The 21,074-nt window shown below is 42.6% G+C and overlaps 1 protein-coding gene across 4 annotated transcripts in view; it reads right to left on the bottom strand.

Moving 5' to 3' along the window:
- The window catches only part of LOC128746586 (CUB and sushi domain-containing protein 3-like), a 237,853-nt gene that overhangs the window by 191,394 nt on the left and 25,385 nt on the right, over positions 1 to 21,074 (bottom strand). For all 4 annotated transcript variants that reach the window (XM_053843734.1, XM_053843732.1, XM_053843731.1 and 1 more), the window contains exon 3: positions 8,882 to 8,994. In XM_053843734.1, coding sequence (XP_053699709.1) covers positions 8,882 to 8,994 — 113 coding nt within the window. The remainder of the gene's footprint in view (positions 1 to 8,881; positions 8,995 to 21,074) is intronic.

Genomic DNA, 21,074 nt, shown 5'->3' on the forward strand with positions numbered 1-21,074 from the left:
GAGTCGTAATTCGGTGTCAGTGCTACCTCCACTCGAAGCTTTGTTATGACTGCTGAGCTTAAGTGAATACGGACGATGATAAAAAGTGCTGTCGGCTGAGCACCAGGGCGCAGCGCTGATGTCAAAGCCTCCCATTGCAAAACAGAAAAGGCATAGTTACGGAATCCAGTTGAAATGAACGGTCACTTTCTTGATACAAGAACAGACCCGACATGACTTTGAGGACCATCCGAAGCCACGGCAGGGCCGAGCTGGGAGGAGTGATTTCATCAAGCTGCTTTATTGATGAGGACTCGGTATCAGTCTGTCGTGGCTCTAAGAGGTGATCTGATGATGTGTCTGGGAGAATTCCTCTTCATCTCAGCTTCTGCAACTCAACTTCAAAGTCATATTCCTAACTATTCTTAACTATCAATACTGTATGTTGGATTCCACCTTGTCCTGTGTCTGAAGTAAAATCCCAAGTTGGACAAATTATAAATATTTAAATTGTGATTTCAATGTATTCTTAAAACATCTGTATTTCTGTAATTACATTGAAGACATAAAAAGCAAAACCTTTATGACGGTTTCACTTTTCGAAAATGAAGAGTATTCGAAATGATTTTGAGGTTTCTACTGTCTTACCGAACCAGATATGAGAGAAAATATTTTCGGAGCGACCCTGTGTGTCAGACGAAAACAGTGTCCGACGCCGCAGGAGACGAAATAGAAGGAAAAGGTAAAAACCTTTGGGTCACAAATTCAATTTCATCATGAGAGAAAAGGTTCGTAAAAAATGACATTTCACCAAAATGAAGCCACAAAGAAGGTCAGACGAGTCACTGCTAACTTCTTTTTTGTTGTTCGAGATCACTTGTTCAGAACTGTCGGCTGTGAATGTTGGGCTGTTGTTGTGCGACAGTTTACCACCTAGTGAGTCTTTCAACACATCTGGAACAACATTTACAGTCGGTGGACAGACACATCAGTTGAAGACAGCTGATCTTTGTTCCAGGACCTTTAATGGTTGTAGTCTTGAGAGAAGCTTGTTCTGTCAGACCCAGACTAGACTTGTTTTATGAATAATCAATACGCCCCCTGCTGTTGAAAGAGATGATCATGATTTAATAATAAGGCCTCATTGACTTGACACCATTCATGTCTCAAGACCAAAACCGGTTGAAATCACAACTCCAAATTCCAAATGATAGAGAATCCTCCTTGTTTATTGCAGCCTGATCAGCTCAAACAGTAAGTAGCTGGATCTACAGCGTCCTGACGTGGACAAAAAGGACAATCTTGTTCTCAAACATCGCGTATGATTGACTGCAGCTTCATGCTAGTATGGATGCAGACAAGTCCTGAAGAATTGCGTTGATATTTTGGTCTTTAGTCATATTGATGCACCTCACACAGAATGGGAATATCTAGAGCGCCCCCTTATGCCTGGTAGGTGAGCAGATAAATGTAGAGCTTGGCTGTCTCTTTGTCAAATCATTAGCTCACATGGTGTTAGGAAGCACAACAAACCAAAACTTTCAAGTGTGACACAACCCACATAGATATGAAAATACATTTCAAAGCAACAGCGTTCCAACTCCCTCTTCACGGTGCAGAGCGATGACTGTACGTGTTGCGATCTCTGGCAGCAACAGACAAATACGTCTCAACGGGAGTCGCGGGTAGCCTCAGAAATTCAAATGCATTTGTTTGAAATATCAAATTCATGGGGTTCCACAAAGTGGGACCAGACACATCAAAGATATCTAAATATCAACAAGCCTGGCGAAACTGCACTCCAGTTTGATGCGTTAGATTTAAATTCAGAACTCTGCTGGTGTGAAAACATTTGCATCAAAACGAAGTCTTTAGAGAAAAGCAATCGGTCAGGGAGAGAGCGTTTGGCGCCACAGATGCTGTTATGTAACATTAGCAATGAGTGATTTGACTTTGCTCGAGTGTTTGCTGCTGCAGCCTCACAGCACGCAGGTCCTCTGTGTGAGTCCAGACTGAAGACCCTGAAGAGAATTACTGTCGAGCATTGGAGGTAGATAATTAAGCGCAAAAATCTCAAGATGAAACAAGAGAGAGGGGAAAAAGACCTGCTTGTTTTAGGAGCTCACCCCAGGTCACCAATTAAAAAGTAATAGATGTGCCCAACTGTAATTGTAACACAATGACTCACTGGCTTTTGGTGTCGAGGGAGTCATGAAGATGCTGCGCTCTGGTTCACATAAAGACATGAGGCTGTGATCTACAGTTCTGATGGGTGAGATGAGTTGGTCATCAGACACGGACCAGAGGGTGACTTTCAGAGGTTCAGGTCCAGCCTGCAGTGATTGTGGTTAAAATAAAACATGCACAGAACACAGCCAAAACCCAGATGAGATTTAGACTGCGGTGGTCAAGTTCAAGTCTGGTTGAAGACTCCACTGGTATAGACAAAGACTGGATGAAGACATTTGGCAACCAAACCCACTGCACTGCTAGACTTTTAATTAATGGTCAAGTCAAATGCTTCAAATATTTAGTGGTGCAGAGGCTGAACTCAGACTCTCAATGCCTCAACAATCTCTGGAGAATACTAGACTCTTCCGATTGATTAAGACTACAGTAATTAAATCTACAACTTTTTTCAGTCTTTTCAACAAATAGACTCATCCAAGTAGTGTCCAAAAATTAGATTAGTCCATGGCTACAGCGCTCAAGTTTCAGATCTAAATGAAGACTATCATGGTCAAGACTCCAAGAGACTTTCGTGGTACAAGACCTCACATCAATCTTGAGTGGTGCAGCCCTGACTCGGGCTGTGCCCCATTTCTCACCCTAACACTAGCACCTGGTTTTAAGCGCCCTCCACTATGAAGTGCCCTCCAACAACAAAGTGAAGTGTTGGGACAACACTTCATGACGTCACGCAGTAAGACAACATGTCATTGGCTACCGTGCTACGTTTTCTTTCCTGCATATCCAGTCTTGGAGACATTTTAGAAATGTCAGCTCCACCGTTTTTGCAACCTTTTGCATCGGCGCTGATAATGTCACTTGGTTTGGCAAACAAACGGAAAAGAAATGGGCAGAGCCGAAGCTGTCTTCGCCACTATGTTGCGGTGATAGATCTGTTAGAGGTAAGAGGGTGTTAACGTTAGCCTGGATGCTAGCCCACTGTTGTTTGTTCAGAAGAAATAAAAACATACTGTTGTACATTGTCATGTTGTCGGACGTGGCAGACCATTTGGGTCACTAACGTGTGATACGAGAGGAAGTAAACAAATGGAAGAGTATTCCTTGTTACTAAAATGTCCCTGTTGTCCTCACCAACATTGTTTTGAAATAAAATACTTTAGCATCCTGGAAATCTCTCCACACTTCATATTGCCACATGGTTTCAAGTCAGCTCCGGAGATGTCCTCAGTTTGAAGGGATCATTTCAAGTGGTGAACAGCGAGTGCCCTCCCTGTATTGGGACACACTGCACTTACACGTGAACGCACAAAACCCAGTGTTCGGGTGAGAAATGGGACACAGCCTTAGACTTTAGGGATCAAGAGTTGACTTTAAGATGTAGTTAGACCAAGAGTCAATCGAGTGTGAGTCTGAATAGACTAGTTGCTCGTCAAGTCCATCACTCCCAAAGGAAAGACTCACCCTCACAAATCAGAGTCATAATCAGTATGATGCTGAGTCATATCTCCAAGATTAGATGCATGTGCTGAAGTCTGACGGCAGGTGGGACCGACCTGGATACATCTGTTCACCCCAGCGACGAGAAAGTACTGTGGGCTGCTAAATGAGGAGTCGCTGGATCCCTCCAGGCGATTTATTTCAGCTGTGTATCTAACGACGTCGCAGCTCTTTGAAGAACATGGAGGTTCGACACTCAGTGAGCGCCCCCACCCTCACAGGCTGTCTGGAGTCTCAGTTGGTTTGTTGGGTTATTGACTAACCCTGTTACACGTTAGCTCACACGTCAGCAGCTGGTAAACAACAAGCTCATACAAGCCGCACGCAAACATATATTCTTCCAGCTGAGCTGGCATCGCACGCGAGACGCTCACACGGGAAACGTGGCTTCATGTTTTACGGTTCAGCAGTCGAAACCAAGTGTAACGACAAACAGTTAGCGTTGCTGCCTCACATGCATTAACCCCGGGTTTGTTTCATAACACTTTCCCTTCATAAGGTTCGTTAAATCACTGAATAATCTCACAGCTGAGGAGCGGAAAACAACATAGACTACTGAAACATCAAACAATCTGAACATGCAGCAAAATATAAATCTAAGCTTGTCAAACTGTGTGTATTAATATTTAATACCCAGTACTTTTATGATTAAACTAGATCGACTGACTGTGGAGTCACAGGTCCTTTTTAGATCAGGAAGTTGAGACAGATTCCTCATGTTCAATGAGGGCACACACCAATGAAATCACAGGCGTTTACCTTAAAGCGCTCACAATGCGCTGTTATCGCCGCTGTGTCTGCAGCTCCGCCTACAAAGCTGATCTCTCTCACGAGAAGATGCAACTGAGACTGGCTGTGGTGTCAGAATTTCGGACACGCGGGCGAAAACAGGGCATTTGGAGCGCTTTAATGTCAATGAAAGATGTGCAGAACATTGTCCAATTGTTTCATGAGTCAGTCTCCATGCTGAAGTGATCCTCATGCATTTTTAAGACGGGTTTCTACAGCGCAGACAGCACCACTGCATCCACGGCTCAAAGACCGGTGTGGTTGTATGAACAAGATCTATTTCCCTTCTAAAATTTAATGTGTGCGGCTAATATTCTGGTGCGCTCCATAGTCCGTAATTTACGGTATATGTCTGGAGCCACCACAGTCATTACAGACCCTGCACCACAGTAGAAGGCAGTATGGTTTTCGACAGACCCTCTTCAGGAGCCCACCATGGGCACTGAGACTATGGCCCAGAATTCATACAGACTAGACGCCCCAAAGCCCCAAACTACCCTCCTTGAAGGAGCTCCACACCCCTGAGGCCAAGTCTCACCTATATCAGCATTCAAAGCTCAGCCTGTTCAAGGGCGAGTCCCTATCCTACAGCAGGAATGGCTCACTTGCCTGGCTCGTCTCTTCTGTCTCATCTACTGGTCTTTTATTATTTATATTCCATACCCAAGCACATCGCCTTGGATGGATTTTAATCTGCATTTATTCAGACTCTGGACCAGTCCTTGACATTCTTGAATGGTAGGCAATGGCATTGCTCCTCACAAGGTGCTATCTGTCGCTAATGGAGGTGAACAAAGCAGTTTTCTCCAAGCGGGAAAAGCAGCAGGAAGAGAACAGATTCACCCACACCTGCAGTGGGTGCACCAAGCTGGCCAGGAGACGGGGATGTGGCGTCCTTCTCTTTGCCCACGCAGCATTTAACCATACGAAATAAATGCGCTTGACCCGGTCCATAGATGCTCAGGCATTAAAAGGTGCCCAACCACTCATACAGAGTGATCATGTTGCGTGAAATTATGAAATTCACAGACCACTGCCATCGAAATGTGCTCAGTGAAAACTGTCAGGTGCGGAAGAAACACATGCAGATCAGCCGTGTCCTTCACTTAGTGAGTGCATTCATGGCTTAATCATCTTGGCAAGTCTACAAGCGTCTCACATTTTGAGGCCCAACAATGAGCAACACATGCATATGTATGCAAACCATGTAGGTACGGATTTTAGCATAATAAGGGACAGAGGTATACAGTGAATTTGCAAACCAATACATAATGGATGAGTACTTTGGGTGTGACAGTCGAACAGCTTTCTAACGAAGAAAGTATCCATTCCTGCTGTCGTCTTTGGAATTACAGGAAAATGAGAAAAGCCGATAAGAATGCAACCAATTAAAACGCAAGCAGACTTTGCTTATTCTAACAATGAAAAAGGCAAAACAGACGCTTTACTTTGTGCACCGGTGTGAATACAAAGTGATGAGCAGCCTGGGAATGAGGTGAGGCTCCAGTGGAATTTATGTCCTGTGTTCAAATGATGATGAAAATACAAACCGACGCTGTCCCAGCAAAGATTTCAAAAGGGACTGATGATCCGAAACAATAAAGAGCAGCTGAATTTTTAGGCCCAAGTTTGTCATGAATTCATTGTTGAACGACCTTCAACTGCAAGTGTTTAGAGTTATGAGTTATATCTTATACATAGCTCAGATGGCTCCCTGGCTTCACTGGTCAAGGCAACATGTTTTATTGGCCTTTTAAAAAGTGTCATTAAAGTATGTGGGAGGGTGTTTAGGTGGTCAACTTTAAGTTACAGTGGCAGTTTGTGGAACAACGTCAGCAATAAGCACGTTCTGCAGCCTCCTGAGAGCAGCATACTCACACAAGGACGCCACAGTTTTGCTTCTCAGCACATCTCTTGTTAAAGCATTGACAAAGTAGTCACATTTACTGAAAGGTCACACCATTTCAATGAGAGCAAAATAGCAGGGACGTCAGTCAAACACTTCTTAAGCAGCTGCCGAGAGAAAAAAAAGGAAAAATATTGTCTTGAATTTTGAAACCAAAATAAGTTGAAAATGTTTCAGTGACAAGAGACAACTAAACAACTAGACAAGGCAACTTCTGAAGATATTGCATGTGAATGTTTAGTGACCCGTTTTGTGCTTGTGTGTGTGTCGGTGTGTAGCTTTTTGTGGATTGGAATTGTTGATGTTGAATTTTTGCTTGTGATTTTTTTCTCCAAATGTATGTCATTTATTTCTGTATGGTAGAAAATGGGAGGCGAAAGAACATCAGTGCAAGAAATTTGATGAAAAAAATCAGTACCAGAAACTTATTTTCAAGGTCAGATGGCAGTTATTTACTTCAACAGTCTCTCAGGCTCTTAGTGGCAAAATCCTGTTAGAGGCGTGGTCTGGTGTAATGTATGACAAGTGAGGCGGATTGTAGACAGCAACCATCCCACATGCGTCATCATGACCTTCATTATGAAGCAGCAACAGTCTTCATAGACATAAATCGATACTGCAGGGATATGGTGCAGGTTTGCTTAAGAAAATGAAACTGGTGTCTAATGTAATGTTGCAAAGCAATTGGCATGAAAAGCAGACGCTTATGCAGAGAAATATGTAGGCAGGAGAGTGATGATTCAACCGAGCTGCCCACCGGAATGAGAGAGGTAGAATGAGGAGAGGAAGTGGGGGAAAAAATCCCAGATGGAGAGGAGACAAGTGTAGAAGGGGTCTAGGACAGGTTGGGTGATGAAAAGAGAGCAAAAGAGGAGGAAAAGGGGCATCATGAAAGAGAGGAGCTTTAAAAGCAGAGAATGGGGTCAGCCTGTTGGAGCGGGAAAGCGGTGGGAATAGATCAGACTGAAGAAACAACCAAAGGATATTTGGATTAGAAGTTAGAGGCAGACTTGCCAATAAGCATGTGAGAAGGAGACGGAAGTCACGGGTAGCAAATGAAACAAGCCGGAGAGGAAGCAGTGAGACATGACAAATGAAGGAGAGGAGAAGTGACCAGGCATCGGAGCAATAGAAGGGCTGAGCAGAATAATCGCAGAAGGACGGTTCGTATTGTGGAAAGCTCCCCACCGCACTCACATCGGCTTCAACACTGATAACTCTGTGCATCGCTTGAGCTAATTCCCTTCGCCATCTGCCACACAATTTCGGATGCACCTCTGGAGCAACAAAGAAGGTCCAGGACTTAGGAGGGGGGCGCGCTGTTGATTTGGAAAATATGAGATTAATTTGCTTAATTGAGGAACCTAATGTTTCCAGAACACAACAGCGGAGGTCCTGCAGGAAATCAGTCGGAGTGAGTCAGTGGGTTTGTGGTTCGACTGGCTGATGATTTTTTTTTCACAACGGTCCCCACAGGATGAGCAGATTTGTAATGCGACGCTTGGCAATTTGCATAAAAAGGAGTGAGGCGTCAAAACAGTGGTCGGTTCCGTGCGATGTTGAAGAAGTTTTTCCAAAACGGCAGAGCTTTGCATCGCTCCACTTCAAAGCCAATAGACTTTTATAAAGCAGCTACCAGACAGTGCTTGTGGGCAACAGAGCTTGTGCAGAAAAGAATAATGCAGAAATTGGTATTGATCTGTTGTGAATCACTCAGCCTTGGACAAGAATCCTTGAGCGAAAAAAGCATTTTGGATAAACCAGTTAGGGAGCAGGCCTTCTGGTCAGGCAAACCATCTATGTCGCGGGCCAAATTTAATACTTCGGTTAACAAGCAAAATTCATCATGAGCAGACTCTCATGAGCTAAAGGCCGTGCACATATGCAATTTTTACCACAAGAAAAGCAATTGAAGTTCTTCTTTCTAAAGTTCTCCTTGACCTATCACAGCTTTTGTATGATTCAATAACGCTATTATTTCACCTGCATTTTCGGCCTCAAAATTGGCATTTTTATCTTGACTACAAAACATTAATAGAATGCAGTAGAAGAAGTTGCACAGGAGGAAGAAAGAACTCAGTTTAGAAAATGGACGTCCAGTTTCTATAAAATTTGCCCCTCAACACGCCTTTGATGCGATGCATCATATTTAGTCACTGAATACAAAATTGGGACACCGTGTCTCAAAATCCTGGCGGAAATCATGAAGTAGAGCAATTCAAAATAAGGCGAACGCTTCACTTGCAGCAGAGACCACTTGTAAACCGGAAACATCGCTGACGTCTTTGACAGGCTAAAAATGAACTTGTCAAAGATATGATGACTGCTGAGTCAGCACATTTGCAACAGGAGAGGAATCTTTGTGTAACTGATGAGATCCATTAGCAATATTAGTGTTTGTACATTCATATGTTGGCTTTGATCTATTCATTTCCGACAGAACGCTTTTATGTCATCGTCCCGACCAGGCAGTTGTACAAACAAAAGGTTGACAACATGAAATAAAATGAAAGTCCTTACCTTCATAAGCTACTTTGAAGCCGTGAGCACTTACTGCAAAGTCACTAGTAAGCCTCAACGAAAATATTGAGCTGGAACTGGTAACTGGAGGCGGGATGGTGAATCCTGTTAACCTGCAAGCAAAAACACTCATATTAAACTTTTTTAAAAACAACAGACTGAGTAACATTCTTCTTTGCTCTATGACAATCAACAAAAGCCAACTCACTGAAAGATGCCCTCAAATGTCCCTGGTCCACCCTTTGAAAGCCTAACTTCACTATCCTTCCACAACTATTTTGAACATTACCAAACACATGGGAAGCATAAGGCCATGTTTGAGGTTTCATTGTAAGATTGTCATTGATAAGTAATAACAGCTTACATTTGCAGTGTGCTTTTCGAGACAATCAAAGCACTTTATAGAATCGGCAGCCATGTGGCAGTTGGACAGAAACATGGCTGCCATTGTGTGCCAAACATGCCCTCAGACCACCACTATCATTGATGCATTCACATGAGGCAAGGAGCAGGACTACCCAACCCTCCGGTCAGCAGGCGTCCCGCTCAACCACCTGTGCCACATCCGAACTCACCCCAACTACACGTATGACAGACTATGGTTCCCCTCTTAAATTGGACAGACGGTCCCAGGCTAGACACAAGGCTTTGTCATGGTGGAGTACCTCGGTGACCTCTTCACGGGAGGGCCTAAGTTGACCATCTTTTTCAGGAGCACTACTTCCATAACAGATGGTCTAGGTCTACTGCTAACAGCATCCTGAGACAAACTTAGCAGATGTTCCAAGTGCATCAACAGTTACATTGCTTCATAAAGAAGTCCTTCTTCAAGGTTCAACTCCAACACAGACACTCATATAAACTGTGGTCTACAGACTTCACAGGCAAAAACAAGATTTGGGGAAAAGGCTCAGAGAAACTGTCCCACAGCTTATTTATTGTTGTGTAGTTGATTGAAATGGTTCAGCAGGTGATGCAGTGCATCATAAATTTGATCCATTTAGGAGGACTACACCACAATGCACCTGCTCCCTATCATTTAAAATAATGACTACTCATTTGCCTCAAACCTCACCGGTGTGTAACTGTCGAGCACGGCAGCACTTTGTGTCAAATAAAACCCAACTGCTGCGAGAATTGTGATGCAATTTGTCCACCAATAACATGCAGGGTGCAATAATCAAACCCAAGCGAGAAGCCACCCTCCCTTTGTTGGACGGCGTCTGAGAGCTGGCAGCTGCATTGTAACAGACTGCTTCATTACAGCATTTCAAATTAGGTGCAGATCCAAACAAATCCATTTACTTTCACGACCTCGTAAACAAGATGTGTTGCTGACCGTTCCTCAGAGGCGGTTGTTGATGCCGTATCGACCTTTTCGCTGCTGTACACTCGGTTGTGTAGAACTAAATGTTTCCGTCCTCCCTGGCCGTGTTGATTTTACAAAAGACTATTTTGGAGTATTGTTCTGGGTGGATTTGATAAGCATCAGGACCAGAACGGGGGGCAGATAAGGAAGAGATGAATTTGTAACCTCAATAATGTCCAACGACTTGGTCCCCAAACTTCTCCACGTGAGCTCTGACACAGTCATTCTTGTCCGTTCTAGTCACAACCGTGGAAATCCTCTGTCCCACTGTCCTATGAAGCTTCTCTCACACTCATCTGCTTCACCCTACCAGCACTCTCCTCTTCACCTCCATTGATCTCCGTCCACTACTCTGCCATGACTATCATCTCATTCACACATGAATTACAGCTTCCTCCTGTGGCAGACAAATCCCATCCATTGTAATCTGCAAGCCATTATGGGATATTACAGGATATTATTTGGTAATCAGAATGCAAGGGAATAACAAACAGCCTCATTAAATTATAGTGACAAGCTAAACTTGTACCATAGGCTCCAATCCACAAAAAGCTAAGGATGGTTTTTACACTGCAGAGAAGGGTTTGCTACCTCCTTGTTTTTGCAACTTGACACCCTAAATTTATGATCATTGCTGCCTCTATAGTGTCCTAGTCATTGTGTCAACATACTGGCTTCCAGTAGAGGGTGTTTCTCCACAGTAATTTCACTGAATTAGATAAAAAAAAATTCGGCAATTGTCGCGTCTCCATAGATCCGCCCTGCCATCGTCGGCTCCGATTCTGACTTTGGTTGCCTAACTTCATTTATTACTCCATCCCCCTGCTGAGACGCTGCCCCCTTGTGTTCACATTCGGGCTCAATATTACACAGCCAGGCAGAATATGATTTATACTGTGACTGAAGTTCTCATGACCAGCAAATGATGAGTCTGAACATCACATTTATCACCACGATGACTGTATCAAAGAGCAGCGGCTGTTTGTGTTTTCCGTTTTTTTCCAACACACATTATTTCAGGAACATATTATCTTCAGACTTGTGCGTTCAACTCTAAAATTTCAATTCTTGGATCTCAGTGATGTAAGGAGTGATATCTTGGAAGACATCTGTATCCAAATTGATGTGTTTATCCAGAGCTCAAATCTCCAAGTTAACGATCTGAGACAGGAATGATTGTCTTCCATCAGCTCTGGTAATTGTGAAGATGCACGTTGCTGAGATTATTGCAAATCTGAAGTTCATTTCTCACGGCTTCACGCTCTGCTGGCCAACTCTGTGGGAGGGACGCAGCTCATTTGAGGCGCCGTTTGTGCACGAGAAGTCGTCTCTTTTGTAAGATGTGAGTGGTTATCACTGGGGCTGAATATTATGGTTTTCAATTTACCCTGAAAAAAAGTAAATTTGAGGTTGTGATGAAAAGAAATAACAATTAGCTGGGAAGTGACAGCGAGGGAAATTGGAAGGAGGAATATAATCACGTTGATAAACATGACGGTTTTTCTGGTGTTTACATTTCAAGTTGTGGGCGTAGCAGTCCAAGGAATTCCATCTGAAGGAATATGAAGGAATATCATTCCCACAAAGCGTCCCGACTCATCATCTGGCTTCACTGTACTGGTAGTTATTAAAGTCTCTCCATCCTTTTCCAACTGAGAACCATGATGTCAGACTTGCCAGAGCTGAGTCAAGAGCACCAATATCTTCAAAAAGCACCGACCACCTACTTCTGACCACCAAACCATCAAATTCCACAACATTCAAAATGTGGGCAGAACAGAAGAGTAAAAGAAAAGCCCAGTATTTGGGAAACAAGCCTGTCTTATCCCAGACTGCTGCTAACCGTTCTCAGATTGCCTCATGATCTTTGGATTTCATGTGATGCGTTTTGGTTCAAAAACCAGAAAAAGTTGATCCAAGAGACAGAAGCTTCCGCAAAGCAGACTGGTATTGAAGGGGCATATTTAAATTCATGTCGGATGTGAGAACTACAGAAAAAAAATATTTCATAAAAAAAAAAAAAAAAAAAAAAAAAAATATATATATATATATATATATATATATATATATAACCTGAAATAAAATCTCTTTTTTAAATTCTGTCTCTATCGTCAACACCCTAAACAAATTCTGACTTTTTGGTTGTAGCCCTATGTATGCCATTCTGAACCCAATGAGAGCGAATAGCAGGTCTATCTCGTCTCGAATACAAGCCACAACGTTTACAGAAATATTCCCTTAAATCTTCACAGGGAAAGAAATGTTCATTCAAATGAAGCACAATTTAATCTCCGCCTGAAATATATGCTGTGTATTGTTTGACAGAAAAATCATCTGCAACACTCACACGAGTGTCAGCATACCTTTCGCTACTAATTCCATCTCATCTCTCTTTCTCTTTCTTTCAATTCACACTCGACCAAGTTGGGAAACCACGTGGGACCTCATTATTGGCCGAGCGATCGGTGGATGGACAGCACCGAGACGATGGCACTCATTGCCATCACCAACACTGAGAACACCAGTACTTTAAGAATGTGTGAGAAGTCCAAATTATTTAACACAAACACTCGAGTTTCAGACAATGGAGGCAGGATGATGTTGCCATGGCAACATTGGACAAAGAGCATAGGAAATGTATTAAAAAATGGTGTCGTGATTAAATAAATGTATCCAAGCAGACAGAGATTCTCATTAGGACGGAGGACAAGGTCAAGGGCCAAGGAGTCATTTCACAAACCGTCTGTGTGACAGATTAGCCACGACTCCTTGACCCCCTTGCATGCCGACAAGGTCACAGTCCGATGGTCTGGTGTGTGTGTGTATAATGGAAATGCTGAAGCGCACATAAATCCTGATGACTTCAGATGTGAGATTCAATCTTGGATTAATATTTTAAAAAAGGCAGCTTGACATTAAGGGGTGTCAGACTGAGCCGACGCTGGAAACCCTCAGCAGCAGTTCAAGACTTCCTTCTTAAGTTATCTACATATTACAACAAATAATTTATAGTGGCAGGATGAAAAAAAATAAATGAGTAGTAATATTATAGTATATGGGATTTTTCTTCTTTTGCAAACACAAAATAAAAGTTCAATATTTTCAATTATCAATGTTATTTCAAGTGCCAAAAATTACAATACATAAAATACAAGTCTGAACAATAGTTGTGATCTGTGAAGTTAAGATTGAAGTTTAGATAAATAGCTGCTTGTCGAATTGGTCAAACTAACGTTCATCAGCAGGTCTTGAGCTTGCTAAGCCAGTGGTGCCAAACCCAGGCCCAGTTTATAAATTTAGTTTATAAACGCATGTTGTGAACTTTAAAATCCCAAAACTGGATCCATAGTGCAATGGGAGCTATGTACGATTAGTTTCTGACTCACCAACTGAAGAAGTGCAGTGTTTTGGTAACACACAGACAAATGTGGCTAAGAACAGTCGGCATTTATTACCAAAATGGCAACGGAGAGAAATATGAAAGCAGAGAAAATGTAAGAAATCTTAACCATCAAAAATGCAGATGTGACTTCTGGTTATTTCCTGTTACTTACGAATCCATCTCAGGCGATTGAGTTGGCACCCCTGTCCTACACATTTAGGGAGGTGCTCTAAAAGCCAGCTAAGATGACAGACGCAGGACCAGATGGGGACACGACACCTCCACTTTCGGCAACATCTCTGGGTGTTTCCAACACCTCAGATGGCAGTGATTGCGAAGGAACATGGCTGCTGAAAATGACCTTTCATCTGCAGCCATACCAGCAGGTCGCGCTAAAAAACGGCACGGTGGGAAAACAGATACCAGATGCTGGAGGTGGCGAGAGCCGGCGGTTGAAAACAAGTGGAGTGGCAGCAGAACGACTACTTAAGCCGGAGCCGGGCGCAGAGATGATTGCCAGGACTGATGCAGCCTTTGCTTCCACCTGAACACACTACATCAGCCCCGAAGGAAACTGTCAGACACATCCGCTGTCTGAGTCGTGTGTCACGGACGTGGTGTGCCGCGGAGAGCGGCACGGGAATGATGTACCGTTGCTTGTCTGACTTATTGTCTTTCTCCCTCAATATGTCTTTCTCCGTGTGATTCACTGCCTCTTTCCTTCCTCCGTCGCCCTCGTTTGTTTTGCCTCTTTGTAAATCTCTGCCCACCTTTCCTTGTTACAACACTGCGCTTAACCTCGCCGTGTCTCCTGGGAGAGGAGAACAAAGGCCGGGTAGCGTCGTAGGGGGGATATCTGAAGTCTCTGACCGAGCTCGCCAAGTAGGCACCCATTAAAGAGAACAACACATTTATTGTTGCAGCTGAAGCGAAACACAGCACAGAGAAAGATTTGAGCTCAGAATCTTGAGTGTAAAAACAGTGCTTTTATAGGTCAGTTTATTGAGAAACTTTCCACTTAATTTGTTTTCATAATAATAATAATAATAATAACAACATTATATTTGTATTTATCTATTTTTCACTTCATTGTTATAGTAGAAAGTTTTTCTACAGATGAAGATTGGATTCATATTTTTTTCTTGTAACATTTTTCTGGTCCGCTATATCTATTTATTTTTTATTTTTCATTAACTGAAAAGATTGCTGTGTAATAGTATTCTAGTTTTTCAGCATTTTGCTACCATTTTCACAAGTCGTGTTCCTCTGTTGATGATCACTCAATCGACTACTTCTGTCTGGCTGACTTCTAAGACTAATTCTGTCTGCTTTTATTTGCTAGCTGCTTATCTTAATCTTGTGTTTCGCACATTTTCAGCTGACATTTTTTTCTTTTAAAAACTGTCAAAGCCCAGATTTTCTTTTCATTTCAGTGTCATTGAAATAGGGACTTGTGGTCTTTTGGTATGCCATTGTCTTCTTTTTGTCAGTTGGTGAAATACTTGACATTTTGCCTTTTTTCATTTTAATTTGGGTCTCAGTAACTAATTATTTTTCTTTTCGCCTTGAAGTTATTTTTTGTGTAACATCAATGCTTGTTGGAGTGGTAGTTTTTTTTCTTGAGAGAGATTTAGTTTGACATTTTAGTACTATTTTGGAACTGAAGTTTTCACCTCTTGTTTATAAATGTTATTTTAGACAGGCCAATTCAAAGTGCAAACACTGACGGTGATAAATACACGCTTGAAAAGTAAAATCACCATCATTTGGGGAAATTCGCGGAGGCGTATAATTTTTGTTTTCCATTCTTCCAGTCACGCGCAAAACGGTGCAGTCAGGAAAAAATTGGGAGACTGGTAGCGCCTGCCTAGATCTAATGCCATGTGACTAAAAAAAGTCCCAAAAGCTTCATCTTTGGTCATTTTGGTCATCAGTGTCACCACAGCAAGACCTCCACCTTCACCTAGAATCATCCTCTAGTCTTTCCTACCCTCATCATGTTTACATTCAACATAAACCTCTGTGTTTTTCTTCCTCTTTCCTTCATCTCTGACCCTCTTCGTCCAGCACCTGTCCCAACCATCTGGCTTCCCTGACTGTCTCCAAACATCTCCATGTTTCTCATCTGGTCCTTTCTATTCAGTTCCAATGCGTTTCTTGATTTAAACATTGATTTCCATTCTGTGCTCACGTGGCAGGTGCTTGCAGCATCATCTTTACGGAGCAGAACCCCAAAACCTTCATCTATTTTAATCACGCTGCCACCTACTGTCGCGGCTCAACGTTAATTCACTTTAACAAATTGCCACCTAAATCTCAGAACAGAAAGAACATTGTTCCATTTAATGTCTATTTAAAAACATATGACTTGACTTTGAGTCTAAAAGTGGAAAACACGAGTCACGGCGTTTAACTTTCAAAAGATTGAATATTCATGGAGGAGGAATATTTCATGAGGAGAAAGTGGTGGGTACTATTTTTAAGATCACTGATGCCTCCATTATACTTTATTCCCTCTCGAGAACGCCTTTTTGTAATGCGAAATACGAGCGTGCGGGGGACCATTAAAGAGATCATTTCAACGCCAGCAAGCAATGTTTGTGGTCACTTTTGAAGTCATAAATTACCATCAACATCTGAGTAATTGAATACCGCGGACGATAACAGGATCACTTCAGGGATGTTGTGCGGTAATGCCGACACAAACGGCTTTATTTAGCAGTTTGTTTCAGAGGATTTGTGGAATATAATGAGTACTCCAACCTGCCAATCTCAGGCATGAGGGATTGAGGCGCCGTGCAGAGGAGGCGGCGGAGGCTTCAGAGTAAAGAGAATACATAGATCAATCTAATCGGGTCTTTTATGGGATGTCGATCCCTTTATATGATCATTGTCGTTTTGTTTTTGTGTCGCCGCCTGAGTTTCCCACTTAATTAATAGCCTCTTGTATTTATAGCTGCTTTAATCTTTAACAAGGCTTCCATCTCCAGAAATGAGAGATCACCGTGACTTATAAATAGTTCCCCAGAATCTAAAAGTGCTGGCGTTGAGGAGATGTAATTGTTTCAGACGACGCTGCAGATTTTGTCACGGAGTTACAATATCCCACATACTGCTAGACCGAGATGAATCCCCCCCTGGGAGAAACAAAAGTGTGACTAAACAACAAAGGCTGCTATTTCGGTGAGGGGACGGTGCAGAATGGAAATCTAGATTTGAGCTGTTTTGGTCTCAGAACGGGACGCGGTGACGCTTTCAATGGCGGGATTATGTTTGTGTGAATTTGGCAAGCTGAAAACAAGCAGCAGTTTGGCACTGAGCTTATTGTTAATACAAAATTAGAAAGCACTTAATCTTTGGTGTGATGGTGGTCGCTGACATGGACTGCTGCTTAAATCCCTTTTATTTAGAGCGGGTAAACAGCATGAGGAGGGCAGAGTGGGAGCCATCGTGAGTGAAGTGATGGAGCCTCCCACAGTCGACTGCACGGAGACAGAAGACATCCTTTTAGACCTTACCTTGACTCTGAAACGACGACTCCTTGGTTATCTGTTTCACTCGTCACTTAGCAGCGGATTTACTAAAGCGATCCATCAAAGGACCACACAATAGTTTGTGTATTTCAAACTGTGTGTGCTCCAACGTTGCAAGATGGTTCTGCTATGTGCAGAGAAAAATGGCAACTTATTTATTTACCATACCTGAGATGAATTTGGTAGATTGAATATGGCTGATAAATGAAGAGTGTTTATATGGAACAGTAGACTGCAGTGAAAGTGTTTGTTATCGCCATGATTACAAAGACACGCTTGCAAATAAACTTACTTTGCTCTGAAACAATGTGTTTAATGTTGACTAAATCTATTGTTTTACTACTGTGACATACTGTTTGTGACAGAGAGGATCCTGTCCTCCTGACCAGTCAATCGCCTTCCAAAGAATTGACCAAAACTTCATCAAGTGTGAGTGATTCAATTGCGTGAGTGCCTCCGAACTCACGCACCGAACCACACTTTGGATTAGGACCCGTAATAAATTCACTTTAGGTCTATATCTATATAGTTGGGCTGCAACTAGCAACCATTTTTGTCCTGGACGAGTCACGACTACCATTAGAACTGCGGTGTTGAAGCCCTAATTCATTTACAAATATAGCAGTCATTCATAGGACTTCATCCTTGTTTTGAGTATTTGACCTCCACGTTATGATACGAATGGCCAGTGAATGAAACTTCATAACATAGTTGGGAAAGACCCTTTGCGCAGTTGAAACGTCCTCTACTCCCAAGTTGAGACAGACGGAGGTTTAAATGGTGGTTAAAAGATGCAATACATGATTCAATGAAGCAGCTATTTATACCTTCAACTCATTTTCAAAGGGAATTTGAAACTGACTGCGGAGGTGTGCGCGTGGTTGCCCCGGAGGTGCGGGTGTAATGGAGCCAGGCCTGTGCGGTGGCGGCCAAATATAAATGCTCATCGGTGTACGACATGAACATTCACTTTTCAGACACTTACTTTTACAGCTACACACGGGAATCATTACTTCATTTATTTTGCTGCTTTTACTATTTTCTTTCAAAAGAATTCACAGCATTTCTATCCCATTCATAATTTATACCTTTAACTTTTCACTATTCATTTTATTAATTTATCTTCACACACATATATTGTTTTTAGTATCATGCTGTTTGATTGTACCGAATGTTCAATCTCACGATAAACTCTTTATTGGCAAGGTTTGGTTATTTAACTTTAATTCTAGTTTATAAAGTCACTTTTAGTTGTCGACTGTGTTCCAATAAAAGCTTATTTGACCTCTCCTCTGGGTAAATCTTAAGCTATAAAGTGGATTTTCAGATGTATTCACCACCTTCCTGGAGGATGAATTCATCCTGCTTGTGTTGACAGGTCTCGTTCATGTTTCTGTATGCGTCATGAACACATCCAATTATAAGGCGACGGCAAAGCCATCTACACGAGGTGGAGGTGACAGCAGTCTTGCACTTGACTCTGGTTTCCATTTGCACTGAAGTGTCCTCACAACAGTTTTAAGAAGAGCAATAGTATGCTAGACAAAAGTAGCATCCTTGAAATTTGAAATCCAGCTTCATATCTTCACTGCTTACACTGCTGTTAACATTATTATCTCTGTGCTTAAAAGTCCTCGTCGATGTATTACCTACCCAACAAAGCCACAACAATAATAATGGCACCAACTCAAAACTAACAAGCACATCAACGTACTTCAGTTGGTGTTTACACACTGTAATACAAACGGGAGTCAATATGTGTCTTCAAATCACTTCTGTAATGTACTGAAGTAAAGTCAAGGATGCAGGTTCCCTTGAAATTTATTAGAACTGCAGTACAAAACACTGATTTAAACGCAGATCATTCCGTCTTCCTCTCTCCATTGTCAGTCATTTTCAAGAGCGCTAGTGGGGTGAACTGAAAAAAATTCAGCTCGAGAGACAGAAGAAGGCTTGAGACAAAGTTATAATAAACCAAAAAAAAAACAGAAAGTTAACAGTGAGATGCAGTAGATATAACTGAGAATGCTATTTATTAGCTCCACCACCTCCAGGACAGTGGGTGGTGCTGTGGCGTGGCTTATGAGGCGAGTCCAAGCATAGGTTTATCTTGAATTCACCTTTAAAATGTTGTAAACCGTGTGAAAACCCTGATGTTGCCGGTTGCAAATCAATGTAGAACAGGCAAGCAACATGTTTCATGGCTCTACCAGGAACACCCGGGATCGTTCCCAAGCACGACATGCTGCTCCACCACATGGTCCTCACTGACGCTCCCATCATGACAGGCACCAGTCTGAGGACGCGAGCACACGTCTGACTCTCTCATCTTGTGAAACCAAAACCAGGTCGCCACTTGCTTTTCATTTTTGGATAAAAGGGTGGCAATATTTTGGAATTAAACGCGACCTAATGAAGCTTTGTTTGTGCATCACAACAATTCAAAACAACCGGCAGAAAACAAATCAACTATTTAACGTCCCAATTTCAGCACATAACACACTCAATTTTCGCTCAGTCAAGCGTATAAAATATTCCCAAAGCAGAGTGGAACAACTTCCTCTTCTGCAGCGTCGACTCATCACTGGACTTTATTGTACACAATAGCACATCAACAATTCAGCAAAAGCTGTTTTCCTTTGAGCCGCAGACCAATTTTGCAACCGACACGTGCGTGAGCCAAGTATTTTGAGCTCAGCACAGGCCTTCGTTAAAATGCAGCACTGGCCCTCACGCTGCCGTGAATATGCTATTGATCGCTAATTCATGCAAATGGATGTTTATCGGTGCTGATAACATGCTGCGCTGCAGAGATGCTGTACCAACAAATAGAGTGAGGATATGAGAAACCGTACAGCGTGTTGTTTGATGACAGAGTATCAGCCTCTAAGACTTCCACGTGTAACCATGGCGACTGAGGGCATCAGTTGTACACTAAAGTCGAGATCACTGAGTCGCCTTGAAGTTTGTCTGTTGCCGTTACACTGATCTTCCATGTGTCCGACTCAAGGACAACACCAACAAAAATGTTTTAGTAGATGGACTTGGGTTTGAGTGAGCTTTCATGACTTTTACTCTGGTGAGAGGAAACCAGAGTAACCAGGAAAACCTACACAAACACATGGAGAACATACAAACGCCACAAGGATCTAAGGTCACTGTGAACACGAACAAAATAGAATCACACTAACAAAACATGATTCCCTGTGACAGCTCAACCCCTCCATAATCCAGTGATCAGCCTCATTGTCTTTTCAACCCAAAACAAGGTTGATATTGAAAACTGAAAAGTCCGTTACAGCCATGACTGAAACTGAAATTTAATCCTTTGAGTGACTGCGTTTGACCTTCCTCCTTACAACCAACACGTTTGCGCTTTTGTTCACACACTGGTTGTAAACTAGTGCACTGATGTTACGGCACTTTTGCTTCGCCTCTATTGATTTCAGTGTGGGAAGGGAGGCAGGTGGCAAGCGGCGCTGAGCAGCAGAAGGACGGCAAAGTGTTTTCCTTCCCACATAAATGTGTTTTGCTCTGCTGCCCAGAGCTCAACATGTTCAACGGTGGAAGTGACAAACAGACAGCAGCGAACAAATTATCCACCTTAATAAACACAATCGATCATTATTCGTTGGTTCAGTCACGACTAATTTTATGTTTTAGAAGCTGCTTAGTCACCTGCAGGGAAAGGTCTCTGTTGATAGACTTTAATGTTCACAACAACATCCTGTTCACTGACCATATCCATGAACCACAGTGTCTCCTTTCCCCTCCACCTTCTCCGCACTGACTTTAAATCACAGTATCACTAGCCACCGTTACTGATTTATGAATGGTCTATAGCAGGCTATGGTGAAACTCCGGATGCAAACTGCGACTGAGGGGCCTCATGCAGGGGTGTAAGAAAAT

This window comes from Synchiropus splendidus, chromosome 15 (genome assembly GCF_027744825.2).
Source record: "Synchiropus splendidus isolate RoL2022-P1 chromosome 15, RoL_Sspl_1.0, whole genome shotgun sequence".
NCBI lineage: Eukaryota > Metazoa > Chordata > Actinopteri > Syngnathiformes > Callionymidae > Synchiropus > Synchiropus splendidus.